This window comes from Scomber japonicus, chromosome 11, assembly GCF_027409825.1.
Source record: "Scomber japonicus isolate fScoJap1 chromosome 11, fScoJap1.pri, whole genome shotgun sequence".
NCBI lineage: Eukaryota > Metazoa > Chordata > Actinopteri > Scombriformes > Scombridae > Scomber > Scomber japonicus.
Genome location: NC_070588.1, coordinates 20725828 through 20744682, shown reverse-complemented (window position 1 = coordinate 20744682; position 18855 = coordinate 20725828). Strand labels below are relative to the sequence as shown.

General features: G+C 39.3%; 3 protein-coding genes and 1 non-coding gene across 4 annotated transcripts; 2 read left to right on the top strand and 2 right to left on the bottom strand.

The window, feature by feature from the left end:
- Positions 1-1261: 1261 nt before the first annotated feature.
- cep97 (centrosomal protein 97) lies at positions 1262-6680 on the bottom strand. Its single transcript, XM_053328390.1, has 11 exons — positions 6568-6680; positions 5369-5511; positions 5062-5220; positions 4838-4939; positions 4601-4714; positions 4301-4467; positions 4030-4194; positions 3683-3861; positions 2820-3474; positions 2633-2708; positions 1262-2435 (listed from the first exon to the last, which is right to left on the bottom strand). The coding sequence occupies exons 1-11, from the start codon at positions 6602-6604 to the stop codon at positions 1914-1916; spliced, it is 2319 nt and encodes a 772-aa protein (XP_053184365.1). The 5' UTR covers positions 6605-6680; the 3' UTR covers positions 1262-1913.
- A 556-nt stretch (positions 6681-7236) lies between these two features.
- rpl24 (ribosomal protein L24) lies at positions 7237-12245 on the top strand. The gene is made up of 6 exons (XM_053328424.1): positions 7237-7280; positions 7407-7482; positions 8230-8340; positions 10676-10812; positions 11789-11852; positions 12118-12245. The coding sequence occupies exons 1-6, from the start codon at positions 7276-7278 to the stop codon at positions 12196-12198; spliced, it is 474 nt and encodes a 157-aa protein (XP_053184399.1). The 5' UTR covers positions 7237-7275; the 3' UTR covers positions 12199-12245.
- On the top strand, positions 9696-9876 carry LOC128368466 (small nucleolar RNA SNORA23). Its single transcript, XR_008321963.1, has one exon. It is a non-coding gene; the product is annotated as a small nucleolar RNA SNORA23 (small nucleolar RNA).
- Positions 12246-12404: 159 nt separating the features above from the next.
- Positions 12405-18275, bottom strand: mpc2b (mitochondrial pyruvate carrier 2b). Its single transcript, XM_053328427.1, has 5 exons — positions 17910-18275; positions 15862-15902; positions 15605-15689; positions 15148-15259; positions 12405-13529 (listed from the first exon to the last, which is right to left on the bottom strand). Exons 1-5 carry the CDS (start codon positions 18001-18003, stop codon positions 13478-13480), a joined length of 384 nt encoding a protein of 127 aa, XP_053184402.1. The 5' UTR covers positions 18004-18275; the 3' UTR covers positions 12405-13477.
- Between the last annotated feature and the right edge of the window lie 580 nt (positions 18276-18855).

Genomic DNA, 18855 nt, shown 5'->3' with positions numbered 1-18855 from the left:
AATCAGGATATCAATACAGATGCAAATAATGAATAAATAATAATACACCCATTCTGCCAGCTTGCCTCAACTTGCGTCTCTCCATGCATCCATAGTGAGAGGGACTAGATGCAAGTGAGGGAAACGTGGATGCAATTTAAGAGACTTGAGAAAGACCCTCTGTCATTTCTCTTCATTCCTCTGATGAACTTTCTCCCCAGCAAAAACAAGTGTTTATTCTGCACACTAATATTTTCTTCTGTTGTCATCTCTGTCCCATCTGTCCTGCCATTTCTTCATTATTTCTGATTCTCCATTACCAAAAGGTATGTCATAGTCTGCTGCTAAAACACTGGACACAGACACAGAAGAGAAAGCTAGAACAGACACTGATTGATATGAAGGTTAAATTCAATTATTACTATTGATCAATAAGGAGACAGAACTCAGAAAGCAAAACATTTTCATCATACTTTAGGTTAGGTTAGGTTAGGTTAGGTTACTTTATTGGTCTCCCTAGGGAGACATTTATCTTGGAGACAGGGACAGTGTTGCATAAATAACATACAATAAAACTTTATCCTTTCCTTTTTTGGACCTGTCTGTATACACATCTAAAGAACTATATTTGTTTCTTATGAAGAAAAATGAATTGTCTTTTTTACCATTTTGGTCTTGGGTATTTGGTTGCATTAAAAGTACATTTTGTTTTAAAAGTTTTAAGCCTTAACATTAGCATTATCACTGTTAACCCTGTGCACGGTGCTAACCAAGCTACCAGCTGGCGTTCCACCCTCTTGTCCAAATATGGTTACTTCTGGCTCCAAATATCCAAGATGGTGAAGGTCAAAATGCAAACTCAAGGCTTCAAACCAGTGTCCACAAACCAAAAGGTGGCTTCACAGTGGCTACATATTTTTTTTGTTTTTGTTTTCCACTCTATGTTTTATCTGTACACAGATACACAGGAAACCTACGACAAGCTAGTATTGATCCATCGTAGGAGCACAGTAAGGCTGCAACCAATAATTATTTCCATTATCAAGAAATCTGACAATTTTTAAAAAATGATTAAAGATGTGGAAATGCAAGGCGTCTCATTCTTGTATATAAGTCAGCGTAATTAAGATGTCACTGGGCTCAGTTGACATTTTATACACTGATAGATTAATTTAACAGCCGCAAAATAGTCAGACAACTTGATCAGGACAATATATATAATATATGATATTTAAAAACAATATGAAATCAAATAAGAATATTTGGAAATAATAATTGCAGATTTATTTACATTTTCCATAATAACATGAAGATGCTACAACATTGTTCTGTTAACCATCAGATTATGCAATCTAAAATTGATTAAAAACAGTTCAGCCAATTAAAACTGCATCTCACAACAGTATGCTTGTATAGTATAGCCTGTTGTTACAAGTTGACTACATTTATCACATCATGTACAGGTCAGATTTATTGCAGTTTAGTATTTTATGTCAATAAAGAGAACAGGTTGTCACACCATGCCTGGTCTTTTCATCAATAGAGGTAGCAACCTAATAACTATATGTGATCATAAAATAACTACTTCCTCAAGTTTCTCATAACTTCTGAAGCTACACTACAATCATTGTCTTTACACAAAAGTGACTTATCCATTAAATAACCCAAGAGATCCGAGTAGTTAAGTGTTAAAAAAACATGAGTTACATTCACAGTAAACTATCGTTTTTCAAGCCTGTCCTGTGTTCAGCTAACTACCCACAGACTTGATAAACAAAGGGAAGTAAGTGCACTGTTTGAGATCTGGGTGACTTCTCAAACTAGGTATATTTTTCAGATGTGCTCAAGAAGATGAAAAGCATTTTATTCCTAAGGTCAGTGCCATTTTAAACACACTCAGTAGTTCTGTACAGAGTTTTTTCATATGCAGTTTCTCAGTCAGGGCCAGCAGTGGTTTCATCCATTCTTTGCACCTCTGATTGGTTCTCTGCTGTCATCTGTGGTGAGGAGCTGGGCTGTGCTGCTTTGCTAGGGGAGACTGGTGAGGAGGGCTGTGTTGTTTGTGTTCTATCACTGATAAAGTCCTCAGCCTCTTCCTCCCTCTGCTGGACAGAGGAGAGGTACTGCTCCAGCAGGCTGCAGTCTGCGCTGTCCACACCATCCACTCCTCCAGCAAAGCCACTATGAACGGGGCTCAGTGCTCGCACCGTCTTCAGAGAGTCTGCTGTCCCGCTGCTCAGGAAGCTGTCTTCCTGTGCTGCCTGCTGCTCACTTGTTGACTGGAAACCAGAGTCTGGGAAGGAGACGTCTGTGTGGGCTGGGTTTGTGGTGCTGGATGCAACAGGTGGAGCCACCTCACAGAGTACAGGAGCTGAGATCTGAGCTGGGGTAACAGCCTGAGAGATGCTAGCCAGCTGCTGCTCTACAGACTGCTTCCACTGCTGCATCGACTGGACCTACATGGGAAGCACAGGAAAGGTGTCAAACTAATGAGGCAGGCACATGAATCATGTAGAGAGTTGAAGGGATATCATCTACAGGAAGCCTTTATTTATTTATTTATTTTAAAAAGACCAATATCTTACCACACAAATCATGACTGATATGGTGAATTAAAATGGTGAATGTGTGCATTATAAAAAGCTCTGCTGACCTGTTTCCACAGAAACTTCACAGCCTCCTCCTGAACCAGCCTTTGTAACCTTTCCTCCTCATATTGCTTCTGCGCTCTGCAAACAAATCACATTTTCACCTTTTAATACTCAGACAACAAACTCAAATACTTTATTACTGTCACAAAAATCACGTAAACTGTTTAATGCCACTGGTCAGTCAGTTACCTGTCCAACTTTTCAGAAAGGGAGAGAATGTGTTCTTGCATCCTGCGCAGGCGGATTTCACTGCGCACCTCTTTGGCCGTTGTGTGACAACAGCGAGTGTACTGTCCCCTCCACCATGACTGTATTTTAACAGCTGCACTGTCTGCTTCCACTAAACTTGATTTAGTGGCACAACTAAGATGCTCCTCTTGCTTGGGGGCTTCATTTATTTCTGCTTTACCGAAATCAGAGGATGTTTCTGCATCATTTTGTGGTGTGCTACCTCTGACCACAAGTGAGCCAGCTAGTGTGGCTGCACCAGAAACCACTTCTTCTTCTAGAGTCCCCTTTTTGGGCTTATCCGCTGGAGGTGAATGATGTGTCTTGTTGGTGGTGTGCTTTTTGGGCTGCACCGGCTGCTTAGGGGCCAGAGAGTCAGGTTCAAATGTTGCTGTCTCATCCTCGCTGTCAGAGTGAGTCTGCTGTGGCTCCAGGTCAGACGTGAAGGGCAAAAAGGTGGACTCTGAGGAAAGCATGCTGCCATTAAGTTTTTCCTCATCAGTCTGCACATCCTCCAAATAGATGTGCTCCTCTTGGTGTCTTGGGCTGCGAACTACTGGCAGTTGTGGATGGGATGAGTCACAGCTCATCCAGGTGTTAAACTGCATGACTGGCTCTGTACAAAAATGGAGATGCCATCAAGCACACAAAGTTATGATCAAATAACACTGTATCACTAATGCCAGTGAGGAAAAACTATCACTTATGGGTTTAATGGGGCAGATTCCTTTACTAAAATAAGAATCAATAATAATATCCAAAGATTAAAATGTAATCCTGAATCAAGGCAACTGCCCCACATAGTGATAAAGCAGCCATCTTACCTGTTTCCCGGGCTAATGAAACAGCAGCTGGTGATGCTGCAATGACTTTCTTCACCTCTCTGGCTCCCCCCTGTGGGACTGCATGTGAAGGACTGTGCTTCTCTACATCTAGCTGAGTTGGGCGAGGAGGGCTTGCACAGCCTCCCTGGGTCTCCTCTAACAACTGCCTCTGGTGAAACCTGAGAGACAGAAACATTAGCACAAATATAAAGTCATTTTTCCATTATTAGGCATGTACTATTTGGCAGACTGATCACACCACATAATGATGTCAAGTTTTCTTTTGCTTCATGTGGTGAAGCAGTGTAGTGTGCTTTGAAGCCATCTGTATATGTTGAGATTTATACCTCTGCTTACTCAGGATCTTCTCCAGTTTGGCATCTTCTGCTGTCTCCAGAGCCGGCGATGAGGTCAGAGGGCAAACAGTGGCGAGGTATTGAACCAGTTGTACGTGCTGTCCTGGTCGATATGAACGACCTTTGCCCTGACTGTACAGCCACTCTGCTTTGAGACTGCAATTGTAACAATTGACAACAAGAAATAAATTATTCAAATATTTGGATATGTGTTTTTATTTTATCTAAATGGCAAATTGAAACAGGACAGAAATGTACCAACCTCTCTTTTTGAGACACTACGTAGCCATCCAGGACCTTCAGGCTCAGACACCAACTCATTATATATGGCCGATAGTCAAACCCTGGCAATGAGGGAGTTGCCATAACAGAGGGGTTGCTCATAATCGACAGCTGCTCCAGTTCATGGAGAGGTGCCAGGTATGACACCTATGGAAACATTCAGAGGTAAAAGCAAGGGATGCGGGTGGGGGAAAAAAAGAAAGTCAGCCAATGAAAACATGCCTCTATACAAATGAAATGGAGATGAGAGCTGCTGTATCAATTATAGAAAAATAATTACTTCATTGAGATCCCTTATCTCATTTTCTGCCAGGGAGAGAATGGATAGGTGAGGGGGTAGGTGCGCAGGAACTGTACGAAGTGTTGTAATGCTGTTCCCATGAAGTAAAAGCGTCTGCAAAATTGACAGTAAATTACTCAAAGACATACATGAAAGAAAACTGGCACTAAAATATTATATTGTTAAAGAGTCTATTCATTTGTTTAGGATCATTTTTGACCTGAGAGCAGCACTCACCTTTAAAGCCACCAGTTTAGTCAGATCACCGATACTAGATATGTTGTTATCAGACAAATCCAGGTGTTGAAGGGAAACACAGTTGTTGAGCTGCTCAATGACCTGTGTAAAAAGTGGACAGTTAGTTCAATGTTTAATGGTTTTATCTCTGCGTTACCATATTTGTACATAAAAGACATAAATGATATATAAGTAACGTATGGGAGAACACCTCCTTTCCTTACCTTAATATTGTTTCCAGACAAGTTAAGCCATTTAAGGTTTGGAAGATCTCTTAGCCCCTCAATGTAACCAATACTGTTATTGGGAAGATTGAGGACTTTCAACTCCGTTAGCCGAGACACGCCCATCATTCTCACCAGACGGTTATTGGCTACAGAAAGCTTACAACGGAAAGACAAAGAGTTATGACGAGACATCACAAAAATGAACTGTTCATAGTATTTAATCGCCTGTCACCATGCTGTAGTTTTAAGATTAAAGGCAGTGAAAACCAAAGCAAAACAACCTGGAGTTCAGAGAGTTAACTACCTGCTGGAGGCCTGGGCTCCTTTCGAGATGGTCCAGTTTCATGATGTGGTTACGGTCCAGGATGAGAGTGTGAGTGTCCTCAGAGCACATGAAACTGGGATCCAGCTTTTGCATACCCCGGGCTGAAAGATCAACCACAGGTCCTAGGATGATAGAGATGAAGATGGATATTCAACAGACTGGTAAACAACCACAACTTTGATTCTGCTCATCAACATGGCTACATGTCAGACAATTAAACTACTTCTAGATACAAGAAGTACCCAGGATGAAGACCAGTTACAGGTTTCCTGAATTTGCCTGAGAAAGACCTTTACTTGGTTGAAACACGACAAGCAAATAATTAACAGGGAGCTCTGATTCAGTGTGCAGATACTTATTTCATCAGGTTTAATTATTTTGTATCCACCACCTACCCCACTGAGGTCTTGTGGATGTGCACATGACTACGTTATTCTAATACATATCAGACCATCTCATGAAGCAGCTAAGCACACATAGAGTATACACCTACAGTAAGCTTGGTGCAGGCTACTAATGGGAGCAGCCCCCAGATTTCACACCTAACATTCAGTTTACTGTCAACAGAGTAATCTTGAGTTAGGTTTTAAGCTTCACATATTTGACAGATAACCTTTGTTGAGTTTGAAAGGTGAGGTGATTTAAAAGGGCAGGGAAGGTCTGATGAAAGATGAAACTGGTCTGCATCATGGGCATTGTAAGAGTCAGCATATCTGATTCATGCTAAGGATGAAAAGCCAAGACATGTCGGCCTCTCATGCACTAATTCTGACAAATACTTATATAACGTAGCCTTGTGCATTGTTTCTACATAATGGTTTGAACGTTCATTCATAATTGGTTGGTATTACTGGCATCATGTCACGACTACAAACTGGGGACTAACAATGACAGAGAGGAATACTGCGAGATATGCTATGGATTTAGCTACGGTCTGCTTCATGCAATCTACTAAGACATAAACACAAAATGAGACTGTTTAATTTTCACGTTTTCTTGAATCTGCCACCTGGCAACCTGTAAGTTTTGATCTGGATCATCACCCTCGGACATACTTGATATTACCCGTTAGCTAACGTTAGCTGACCCAGTAAGAAACATACTTGCAACTGAGACAAAAACAACGTTACGTGAATCGTCACTGTTTGTCTGACCAAAACATCCAGCGGGACACCTACCTCCATTTGTATCAAAGTGTAAATCTGATACGCCCATCCTGCCGCCTCAGACAACACCTAACCTTACCCAACTCTACTAGCTTGCAGACTCGACTGTGAATACAAGACGCGTCTGTTCGCTTGTCAAGGAAGAGTTCAAACGGTCAGTGGGGGGTTCTGGGAAGTGTAGTTCACAGCCGCTGTCGTCCTCATTGTGAAGCGGTGTCTCTGTGGGTTAATAAGACTACAGTTCGAGCTTGTAGTTTACTACTGCAGCGGCGCGCTAAATGCTGCCGAAACCCGCCAGACAGGTTATAACAATAGGAAAGAAGTTATATTGTAAAACGTAAACGGCTAGGAACGGCCCATTAGATGTGTTAGCTGGTATTTCCTAATGATATCTGTGTGATTCACTATTTTATTTGTAAATTACGAGGCCAGAAAGTATTTCCTTGTCTGTTAGTTAAGCGCTGGTATGCTTGCTAGGCAACCGTCAGACTCCGACGTCACCCTTGTGATGATTGGCCAAAGTATAAATTTGATTAAAATGTTTTTGTTTTTTATTTTAAAATATACGTTTATTGCGTATATTACTTTTATATTACCATTACATTTTGAACTGAAAAATATTTTCTGTTAATTCGATTATAAATATCGATTTGCAGTCTACCAATACAGTTTCCGCTTCCGTCATCGTTCTTTCCGGTTTTGTGCCCTCTCGTAGCCATCATGAAGTGAGTTTACGGAATATTATCAAATGCCATCTGAACATTAAAATAAGCAATCTGACAATGAAATCGCCATCATGAGTAAATCTGCAGTGTTTTCTATCAGTGATGCTTTATATTTGTCGTTTTCAGGGTCGAGTTGTGCAGTTTCAGCGGGTATAAAATTTACCCCGGCCATGGCCGCCGATACGCCAGGATAGACGGAAAGGTAACCGCTTACCACTTTCCCCAGTCCTAACCCGGCACCTCATGGCTATGTTTGCTAACACTGTGTGTTAGACAGTTTGCTGTCATAACTTCATGTATTCAAAGTGTGTCCGGCGTTGTCAAATGTTGGTGTTTGTAACATGTGTGGTGTAGGCCTAGCCGGCTCTCGTTGAATCCTATGTAACTGCTAACGTTAGCTGTTAGCGTAACAAACTACACACTAATACATTGAAATGGTTTAATATCACAAGATTACTGGGTTGCCATGATGCTTTACTAGCTTAATAGCCATGTAATGGTTGAAGAGCAGACAGAGAGACAATCATAGTTCACTTTATTGGAAAGTAAAAGGAATGTTAGTTTTTCAAGTGTGTTGAGACAGGCAGGTGTCCAAGTTAACACTGAAAGAGGGTTTTTTGCAGTAATTATCTCTCCTATTCATATTGGCCAAGTTGTGTATCCAAAATGGATTTACGAGTTTATCTGAAACTTATGTGATTCTTCACCAGTCTGTCATATTTTCAGCCTTTTTTTAAACATCAAAGAAGTATCAACTATTGTGTTTAACCATGCATCATGTTTAGTAGACAAAGCCTCCACAATCTTTACTCATTGCTCACTTGAGAGTAAAGTTTTGGACTTGTATTATGTAAATGTATAAATGATGACTCTGAACTGAAGAATCATTGAAGACACAGCCTAACTGTATTGCAACATGTTATTCAGTAGAGTTTCTTGTCTTTATTAGGTGTTCCAGTTTCTGAACGCCAAATGTGAGTCTGCCTTCCTGGCTAAGAGGAACCCCAGACAGATCAACTGGACTGTGCTGTACAGACGCAAGCACAAGAAGGGCCAGTCTGTAAGTAACAGTTTGAATATGTCTGTGTTTAAAGTAACATGGTCATGTCCTACAAGCTTTTCAGCCTCACGTCCAATGGATCTGCCAATCTATTGCTGATATTGGTTATAAGACACAGTTGCACAGTGCATACTGATGCTACCTGACACTGACATGATACAGACCTTTTAAAATACCTCAAAACAACTGTTTTGCTAAATATTCAGTCAAATTGAATTCTACATATCAGCAGAACAACTATGTATGGAAAAAGCCAGAATAATATTATACTATACTCTGTAGTTTTTTTGGCTACGTTCACGCCGCAGGCCTTAATGCTCAATTCCAATTTATTGCTCAAATCTGTTTTTTGTTTGGCTGTTCATATTACACTTTTACATGTGGCCTCCTGAAGTGACCCGCATGCTCAGTTGATCATTGATGACGTCACGCACAAAGTGTTTACGGAAGCAAACAGGGCAGCAGCTGGTGAATTTACTGTTAGTCTTATTTATGGTCTAATGTTAAAAACAGTGTGTGAGTGGGTGATGTTTAAAAAGGAAATAGAGGAGAAAGAAAATGAATACTTTAATGTCTTTATGCGGAGCATTAGCTGTGTGTTTCTCCAGAATAACATCAAAGTTGCATTAAATGCGACCTGATTGTTCAGGTTGCGGTTGCATTCAAAAAAATCCGATATGTATCCGATTCAGTACCAAGTTTGAAAGTGGCCTGAATCGGATTTGGAAATGTCAGATTCAATGCGACTTGTGCTGTTCACATTGTCAGAAACAAATCAGATATGGGTCACATTTTAGCGAACAAATCAGATTCAGGTCACTTTTAACTGCGGTGTGAACGTAGCCTTTGACTACAGAAATGCTTAGTTCCCTCTTAAGATTGTATAGTAATGCTGTGGAGTGGAGTGTCTTCCATCACAAATGATCTTTGGCCAAGTGCAGACACCTGACAAGTTTAATTTTGACATGTGAACTTACTTTGACATATTAAGTAATGGACGATTTGACCCTCCACCGGTGACAATTATCTGTGTAAATGTTCATATTAGCATACGTCAGATACTAATTCAGTGGCCAATGTCAACTTTTAAAGTAATGTTTGTTGGTCAGATTATTTTCTGGTGCTGATATTTGACCTATAGAGAAATCATCTGGTCATTTTTCAGGATGTTACTTATTACAGTGTGGGTGTTTTATAATAGTTTCTTCCATTTCTAGTAAGACTTGCACAGATGTGTGAAAGCTTTGATATCTGTCATCATGGAGGGAAAACACCAGGAAAAGGCTTTGTCTTGTCAAAACTGTATTTGTAACTACATTAATCCTTTATCATCAACATGTGCTAGTTTGGCTGTGGGTGGATGGTGTGCATGGTGTCCGTCCATGTTATGTGCTGTTGCCAGACTGCGTTTTGCAGAATGTGCAGCAGCGCTCACTCCACACCTGCAGCCATAGAACAAATGGAGATCATAGTACTGGCCTTTGACGTCTTTATTGACTTCTCACCATCGGTCAGCCTCCAAACTCTCCAACAGGCCTTCATGTTTATCACCTGTGAGCGTTTAATTTCAATTCAATTAAAGCATTTTCATGATGCGGAAAGATATAATTCAGTTTTAAATGTTAGTGTTTGCAGGGCAACGATTTTAAGTAGGTTTTAAATGAATATTAACAGTTGTGGTTCGGTTAGATTAAGGACAGTCCCCATTATGTGATAGTGTAACTGTACATGGCTCATGTGTAGTGGCTAGTAGTCCCTGATTTCTAGCTGTTTACATTTGTCCATGTTGGAAGTTAAAGTTTAGGAAAACTCAGACTGGCATGTTTCTCATGACTGGAGATGTGCTCTGTACTCTGCTATTGAGAAATGATGATCATCTTGTCAGATTGTACCCATCCAGAGAATAGTTGGCCTAGTTTTGACTTCAGTCGGATGAACCAGTTTTGGTGAATTCTGAAAACTAGGTTAAACAAACACAGCTGCAGTTTTTAAATGGAGCCAAAAACTACTGGGCACATTTCATTGTTTCATTTATAATTCTCTAATTTTTCACTCCTTTTTTAAAAAGTAAATTGTTAAGCGTGGTACACCAAAAACTTCACTTTGGTATGTTTCAAGTGGCCGTCTGCTGTGCTGAAAAAATTTGATCCATAAAGTTTTGTGGTGTAATTTTACTTCTTTGCCTTCATCTATCAGTTAGAAACTGTTTGACTAACCAGTCTGATGTTTGTTGGTTACCTGAACCAAATAATTCATGATCCAAGCTCCTTTTTAGATCAAATTGTAATATTGGGCTACAAATGAACTTTGTTTCCTTCGCCACGTGTTTCAACAGGAAGAGGTGACCAAGAAGCGCACCCGTCGTGCAGTGAAGTTCCAGAGGGCCATCACTGGGGCCTCCCTGGCTGAGATCATGGCCAAGAGGAACCAGAAGCCCGAGGTCCGCAAGGCCCAGAGGGAGCAGGCCATCAGGTGAGACACAAACTGTTCATTTATCTCCTGATGTGAAACCTTTTCCCCCCAGAATAATTAAACAAACACTTGAGGGTCTGTTATCTAACAGATGCAACTTTGTAGATTTACAGTTGTGTAATCAAAATTAGAGTCTACTTTTAGTTGGTCATTTCAGAGGCGGCAGACTACAGCTTACTGTGCAATGCTGGCCTCAATCTCACTGTCTGTTTTCACTACAAGATTTTACTCTGGAAAACAATTTGAACAAGAACGATTTGGAATGAGCCAGAAAAGTCTGACGTGACTTTGAGCCTGTCAAAATCTGTGAATATCAACTGCTTTTTAAATAGGGTGATGTTTAAATGAGAATTCTACATCTGCATAGATACCTTTTTACCTTACATCTGTTCATAAAGTAGTAAAAGATGTAGAAAAAGGACTTTATCACAACTCCATCTTTTAATCTGACCTTTTTATGCAATGCAGTCCAGAGAATACTCCAGTACTGATTGTACATCCTGGGTTTGAATTCATAGTCTTGGTTAATATCTATAGCATCATATTTACTGAAATATTGTACACAATCTGCTGGAAAGGCTTAACATGAATGAATGCAGTTTGGTCCAGTAAGAACAATGAAAGCTTCTCTTGCTTTGTGCTGTTCACACAATTAGTTTTTGGTTTGGTGATAAGATGATGCATTATAAGACAATATAATGTAAACTGCCAGACTTAAAAATGCTGCTTTTACCAAAGTAGCTAGCCCTTTAAAATATCAGTATATTAAGTCACTGTTAAAAATATAATTGACATTTGCTGAATCAAACTGATCCATACATTTTCTCACTTTGTATTTTTCCTGTAAAATGTGATAATCACAGTATATAGACATAAAAGCACACTGTAAAACATGATAGAATTTACTCATAGCTCCCACTCCTATATGTTGTAATTTATCACTTTAGCTGATCATATTTTTTCTCTTTTCTGTCAGAGCTGCCAAGGAGGCCAAGAAGGCTAAGCAGGCAGCCAAGAAACCCGCTGCCCCAAGTGCAAAGGTGAGACTTCCTGTTGTCCTAAAGTGGTATCTTGTTGGTTCTTCATTTATTAACATTTAATCTGGCTGCTTTACTGTATACACATGAATGAATAATATAGTTAAGTGGACTCTTAATGTAGTCTGGCAATAAAAGACTTATTTTTAAAAACATGATCACAGAATAATGTGAACTCTGTATTGATGGGATTGTGAAGGAAACTCTGTTTTTAAAGTGTATAATATGGTTATTTAACAAAGTACCTGATGTCTGTGTTCCTCTGTAGGCCTCCACCAAGACTGCACAGAAACCCAAGATCGCTAAGCCAATGAAGATCAGTGCACCTCGTGTTGGTGGAAAACGCTAAGCCTGACTTACTGTTTCTGGTTGTGAATAAAGTTTTGTGGTAAACCATCATTTGTGTGGTTGGTTATTTAAAAACAAGGCAATGCTGTAGGAAACCTTACTGAAGTTCCAACACAATTCTGTCAGTGTCTCTACCTGCATTTGACATTTAAATCAAAAAGGTTCACCTCTCTGTAAATCTGCTGTATGTACCACCAATACTTACACTGCTGGTGTTAAACAGGATTTATTTTCATTACATAGCCATTACATTTCCACAGAGCCAGAATGATCAACCCTCAAAGTGCCCTTTGTTCAAACAGTCAGCAGATCAAGTGATATTTCAAAGCGAATACATAAATTATTGCTAAAATTGTTGTGGGATTAAAATGAGTCACTTCAGTGAAAATATCATCCTTAAATGAACACATAAAACACCTTTCTAAGAACAAAGAGGCATTGGACAGCGAGGTTTTGATTATAAAGAGCCGTTAATGGTTCCGTACCAGTATTAATGGACTCTTAAGTAACAATCAATAAAAAGCTGCACAGGTTTAAACATGCGCCATTGAAGTGTTCATGATAAAGAATCAGAAAATAACAGCATATTTCTATACAGTTTGGACTAGAAAAGAAAGTTTAATCAAGTGCCATTAATTTATAAACTATAATTTTCTCACATAAATTAAAATTATTAAAGCCATTAAAAATGGAAGGAATCATTACATGGTCGTCAATAATTATTTAATAATCACTCTGGTACAGATGCCGTGACTGTAACCAAATTATAAATAAGTAATGAGAAGATTAATGTGATAAAATCCTTAATTTCATTTGGAAACATTCCTTAAACCACATTCAACACATATCCAAGAGTTACATATTTGGGAAGCTATTGCATGAGGTAATGACTGCTACACCTGAACGACAGCGGTGGAAAAAAGCAAAACTTCCCAACGAGTGTGTGAGATACAAAGTTAAATTAAAGAATGCACAATTCTACAGTTTGTTGAATTGTAATACTTGTGCGTTGATGACCACCTTTCTTGAGTGTGTGTTGACTACAGTTAAAAAACGTATTCTTTTTGTTGTTGTTTTAAACACCCTGAGGAAATGTTAAACTTAAGGAAAAGTGCATATTTCCAACAGGGAAAACAGGCTAAATGTGGCAGAATAATGGTTATGGCATGGATGTTACGGAGACGACATGGGATGCAGAGATGATGAGAAGGGGCAGGTCGCTGCCCGGTGTGAAGTCTCCCTTTCAGTCCACTGTGGACGAGCGTTGGCAACAGAAACACTCAGGACTCCGCAGCCTCTTTCAAAGCCAAAGCCTTCTGTTCCTGTTTGTGACTGTAGAAGAAGAGAAGACACATCGTTCATAATATAATAACATCAAAAGTCCAGAAGAAAGAAGACCTGATGAAAATGTTGATACACTCATCTCTGTTGCCTTCAGATATTATAGGAAGTTATTCAGAAAGTGGTGACTCCACTTTTTTGCCTGCCCTGGATTTAGCTACATACAGGTTGCTCTACATAGTGGTTCTCAAAGTGGGGTCCGTGTACCTCCAGAGGGTCCCCAGCACTAGAATTGCCTCCATAAGTAACAAAGATCATGAGTTTTGTATACTTCTGTAATACAAGACATCTAAAAGGTAAAATGGTAAATGCTAAAGATCTGTAGTCTAATTAGTGTCAGTTTAGGGATCCACTGCTCTACATCATTAGTAGATGTTTACAGTCCAAGAGGAAACTACAGGATCAACTCAAGACTGCTGCACCTCCTGCATGTTTTTGTGTTAAAGAAAAAAAAAAGTTAAACGTCTATACATTTAATCATCTGCTAAAAACATGCAAGAATTGACCATCAATGAAATACAAGGCAGTATATATCAAACAATGAATTTTTTTAATTGTAATACATCCATCTTATCCTAAAATATTATTATTATTATTATTATTATTATTAATAGGCTACTTTTAATTACCATTACCACTGAGTAATCTGCCAAACACGAGGCTTTTGGCTTTTTACTATTGTGTCCATTTCATAATCACTGTCAGGTTTAAACAGGAAGCAAGTTTGTACAGGTTAGAGACAAATGCCTGTGTGAAGCAAGGAGGTGATTACAGCACACCCAGCAGAGAGTGGCTGCACTGAGGAGTGTTCATGAGCCACAACCTGATCTAACATGATCACTTTTTACTCTAAAACAAAACTTCACTTTACTTATTTATCCACCCTCCCCCTACCTCAAGAGATCTAGACAAATTCTGTGCTAATTTCCAAGAAGTCAACAAATATCCCAGAAGTTTGAGCCAAAGACTTGGAGGTGAAAGGCAGCTTCCTTTAAACACTACAGTCCTATGAATTCATTCATTCAGTGAGACCTAGTTTATCTTGTCACCTGTGTGGAGCCATTTTTACTCACTATTTCACTTAGTCTATGTAGACCTGCAAAGACTAGTCCATTCATCTATCAACAGAGGATTCATTACCATTCATTTTTATAACAAAATAATCATTTTAATGATTTTGTTAGGCAAAAACACCTTCTTCTCACATGTGAGGATTCAGAGCTTTTCTGTGTCACACTCATGATAGTAAACTGAGTATCTTTGGATTTTGGACTGTTGATCAGAAAAAACAAGACATGTGCAGATATTATAGACAATACTCTATTTACTCTTGATGGACGTTGATAGCTGACATTGGAAAACCATGAACACATAAAAAATATGTTATACATTTACTACAACTGTCACTGGGTCAGCTGCAATGCACTTAAACTAAACATTAACTGTGATTTCATATCAGCGTCCACTATGGAATCCATAGTGAACAGAACGCTACAGTGTGTTTATCTTTGATCTTATCTTGTGATATTATATCATTGTGCTTTTAATGGAAATAACTGGGTCAGGACAGCGAGGACACTTCACTGTAATCCACCATCAACATACACACCTCCAAATCCTGTAGAGCTGTGAGGCTCCTGCGCTGCCCACAAAGAAGTTGACAGCAAACAGGTTCCAGTTCTTTGGGATTATGACCAACGAGTATCTGGACCAGATGAGGCCTGGTGGAGACAGAGGATAGTAAGAGTGAAGGTCATGCACACAGTTGGTGAACCAGAGTCTATATTTTGGCAAAAGAGTAACAGATAAGATTTGTTTGACGAAACATGTTGCAAAAGCAGACGCATCACACAACCTTTGCCACAGTTTGACATGAAAAACTGTCAATTAATATAAAGACGGATGAGTAACACCTTCAGAATCCAAACATTTAGACCAGGATGCCAAAACATCCCCCACAGACTTGATCAAATCAGCTGGAACAGGTGCAGGTTATATTTCCGTGGATCACATCATCTCTTTTTTTATCATTATTAAATTGAGACATTAAAGCATTCAAATCTCACCTGTGGCTGTCAGCACTCCGGACTGAGAGGCACTGAGTTTATCTGCTGGCCGAGTCATATCAGCTAATCCAGCTACGACCAGGCCCTGTAGAGGTGAGGAGATCACATGACCTTTCAGATCCATCACACCCGGAGGGGATGTATTTGTTACATGTCAACAAACAAACTCTAATAATTACACACCGTGGACAGGTTTAGTCTTTCATGTCTATGCTTACACAAGTTATACTGGTTCGACTGTATGAAAAGGCACTCACCCATTTGAACACTGGGGCCCAGAAGAAAACTGTTTTTGGACCTAGAATATAAACATAAGAAAAATGAAAACAACAGATTTCATACCAGTTTTTCAAGGTTTTCTCTCTGAGGTCATTCGTCTCCCATTTCTATTTTCTATTGGGTAAAAAGATTAAACCTAACTCCAGATTTTCAAACTTGTTCAAATGCACTGAAAAAACTAACTAAAATAAACTGTTTAATAATAATAAAAATATGTGTTGTTTGTGTGACACCACAGCACAGAAAAATGGAAGGGATTATAACAGCTGTCAGTCATCATTTAAAAGTATTTGTCCAACATTGATCATCATATGTAAAATAATCAATTTAATCTGATAAAAGTATTCCAACTCCAATAACCAAGCCCAGCCCTACATAACAATTGACCGTTGTCAGATATGTTCAACCAGTTGATATCACATAATATGTTATGATTTCACCAGATTGGACTTAATTCTAGTGAGTCGAGCATAAGTATCTGGGTGAAAGACATTTGGACTCTCCAGTGTGTCTGAGCTGCTGGGAGGAGATTTGCATAATTTTATTCATTTGCAACACACGGGAGGAAAATGTGAGGGAACATAAACATCTGCTGGTCTGGAGTGTCATTATCCACCAATGCTGAAGGCTGAACAAAAAGTAGGACGTCTGTCACCGCAAATCATCTGTGAGGGAGTCGGCTTTTGTCACCGCCCCCTCATACCTGCTCAGAAAGTTGTCCTTGACACCCGGGGCTCAGATACCCTTGCACAGACAAAACAAAGAGTGTCACCAGTGACGCTAGTGACTCCTTAATCTCAGTAACCTCTAGTTAATATCAGAGCCAACTATGGCTCTATGTGTGTGTTTGAGCTGTGCTCTTCAGTAAGAACCAAACTAGAGCAGCTCAAATGAAGGTTATAATGTTCATGTTTTACTGACACAGTGTTACTGAGGAGCTGATACATCTTTATGACCAGTTTACATGCTATAGTTTGTACTGTTGAACTATATAATGTCATGCAGAATTAAGTCCACAGTCACTGATGTAAATGGGGTGAATGAAAAAGTAAACACAGTGGTCCTGACATTGATTCAACACCTCTCTTAACTGAACATTATAACATTCATAAAGGTTTCAGAATATCTTTGGACACATTGGAAAGACTATTATTTGGGATTTGAGTCAAAACAATTATTTTTAAAAATATATTAGTTGATTGATATGACATTAATCTGCAAAACTACTTAGGTGTTTCATCAAGCAAAATGTCACAGCAGCTGGTTCAGCAGCTTTTATGTGATGTGAGGATTTGCTTTCCTCTAATGAAACAATTTGAAGATGTCACATCTAACTAAGTACTTGTGATTGGCTTTTTTTTTTAAATTTCATGCACCAAATGATTCATTAAATACATGGATAAGCAGATGAATCATTAAAAATAATAATCAGTTGCAAACCAGTCAGAATAGAATGTAAAAATGATAGTAGTATGAGTAGTATGATAGTAGTATTACACTTCAGATTAAACTTAAAAAGTCCTCCTCCATTCACAAATATGTTCTTATTCCTCCAGTTGGATATTTGAGCTTCACTGTGCAGAATGATGTGTCCAGTTTGTTTTTAAAAAATCATCACTGTTTGCATATTTATAGATTATGGCTTCTTTAATGAGGAAGGAGAAGGAGATGTAATATAAAAAATGTTAACATTTGAACTTTTTTTTTTGAGGAAAAACCAGATCACACATTATTGATTTAAACTGAATTATTACTACATATCTTATAACATATCTGGAGGGGACCTATATAGAGATTCTTAGTTTTACTACTGACATTTACCCTCTTTCCCTGCAATAAAGCAGCGCTTGCTTGCAGACTGAGCTGCTTAGCTGGTGTTATCCTGCAGATTACAGCCCCAAACAATAACTGTAAAACATTGACTTATTAACAACAGAGGGCAGGAGCTGCTGTTTTGCAGCCTGGATAAGTTCAGAGCATCCATATCACAAACAAAGTCCCAACCTGCTGATAAACTCTGTATTACCTGCAGGGTGGTTGTATAGAGGTCTGAGTTTGGAGGGCAGCATAAACTCAATCTTGTTCAAAATCCTGTGATAGGAGGCTCTCAGTGCAGCCATGATTGTAGATGTTCAGATGATATGAGGACAGCTGGAAAAGGGGACTTGAAGCTAGCTCGCTAAAAGGTAAGCTAGCTAACTATCTTTCTAAAAAGAGTTAACAGGTTCAAAATCCTTTTTTCGAAAAGTGATGTTGTCAGATACATAAATGTCCAGTTAGCTGAAGAACAGGAGAGGATGCTGCAGTCCAGTATTGACCTTCCCGGCAGCTCTGGTCACCAGTTAGCTGCTAGCCGTCAATAGCTTCTCCTGACCGACACGACGAGGTGACTTTCTGTACGGTGCAACCCAACCAGGGATGGGCGGGGCTACATGGCTTCTCTACCGTCATTGGTCCGCCTGGGCTGTACCTTGATATGATTGGTTAAGAGGGGATTGTTACTTTTCCTGGCACAGGGCATCCCAGCTGGGCGGAGACGACTCGTCCCTTACTTTAAAAATCAGATGTCAGGTTTAACTTTTAACATTATAGAGCTACATGATGGCGAACTATAGTTTGAATGCAAAGTTTAAAAAAACATTTTGTTGCAAATGTTCTGATTTTAATGGAAACCGTTTTGATTCACAGACGAATAGCCTACACGTCTTCTCTATTTCTTTGTGACTTTTTACAGATTTAGTAAATCTGTAAAACTTTATTGTGCAATGGATAGAATTTATTCTGTATAGTCTTTATCCCACTTATAGTCTTTAAGTGGGGCTGGATTACCATGTGGGACAATTGCCCTGAAGGGTTTTTGGAACTGCAACTTTTTAACATAGTGAATGTTACACATAGGCGTTGTGCCGCACAACTAAAGTAAAATACTACCTAATCTTGTCGTCCTGTCATGTAGAAGGGCCCTGTGTCCA

Coding starts and splice junctions, on each gene's coding strand:
- mpc2b (XM_053328427.1), bottom strand. CDS start 18,003: ATGGCTGCACTGAGAGCCTCCTATCACAGGATTTTGAACAAGATTGAG. Junction 15,690..15,861: donor GGGCCCCAGTGTTCAAATGG/GTGAGTGCCTTT, acceptor TCACCTCTACAG/GGCCTGGTCGTAGCTGGATT. Junction 15,260..15,604: donor CGGAGTGCTGACAGCCACAG/GTGAGATTTGAA, acceptor TGTCTCCACCAG/GCCTCATCTGGTCCAGATAC.
- rpl24 (XM_053328424.1), top strand. Junction 7,483..8,229: donor ACGCCAGGATAGACGGAAAG/GTAACCGCTTAC, acceptor TGTCTTTATTAG/GTGTTCCAGTTTCTGAACGC. Junction 11,853..12,117: donor CCGCTGCCCCAAGTGCAAAG/GTGAGACTTCCT, acceptor GTTCCTCTGTAG/GCCTCCACCAAGACTGCACA.
- cep97 (XM_053328390.1), bottom strand. CDS start 6,604: ATGGGCGTATCAGATTTACACTTTGATACAAATGGAG. Junction 5,512..6,567: donor ACACTTTGATACAAATGGAG/GTAGGTGTCCCG, acceptor CTATCATCCTAG/GACCTGTGGTTGATCTTTCA. Junction 4,468..4,600: donor AGATAAGGGATCTCAATGAA/GTAATTATTTTT, acceptor ATGTTTCCATAG/GTGTCATACCTGGCACCTCT.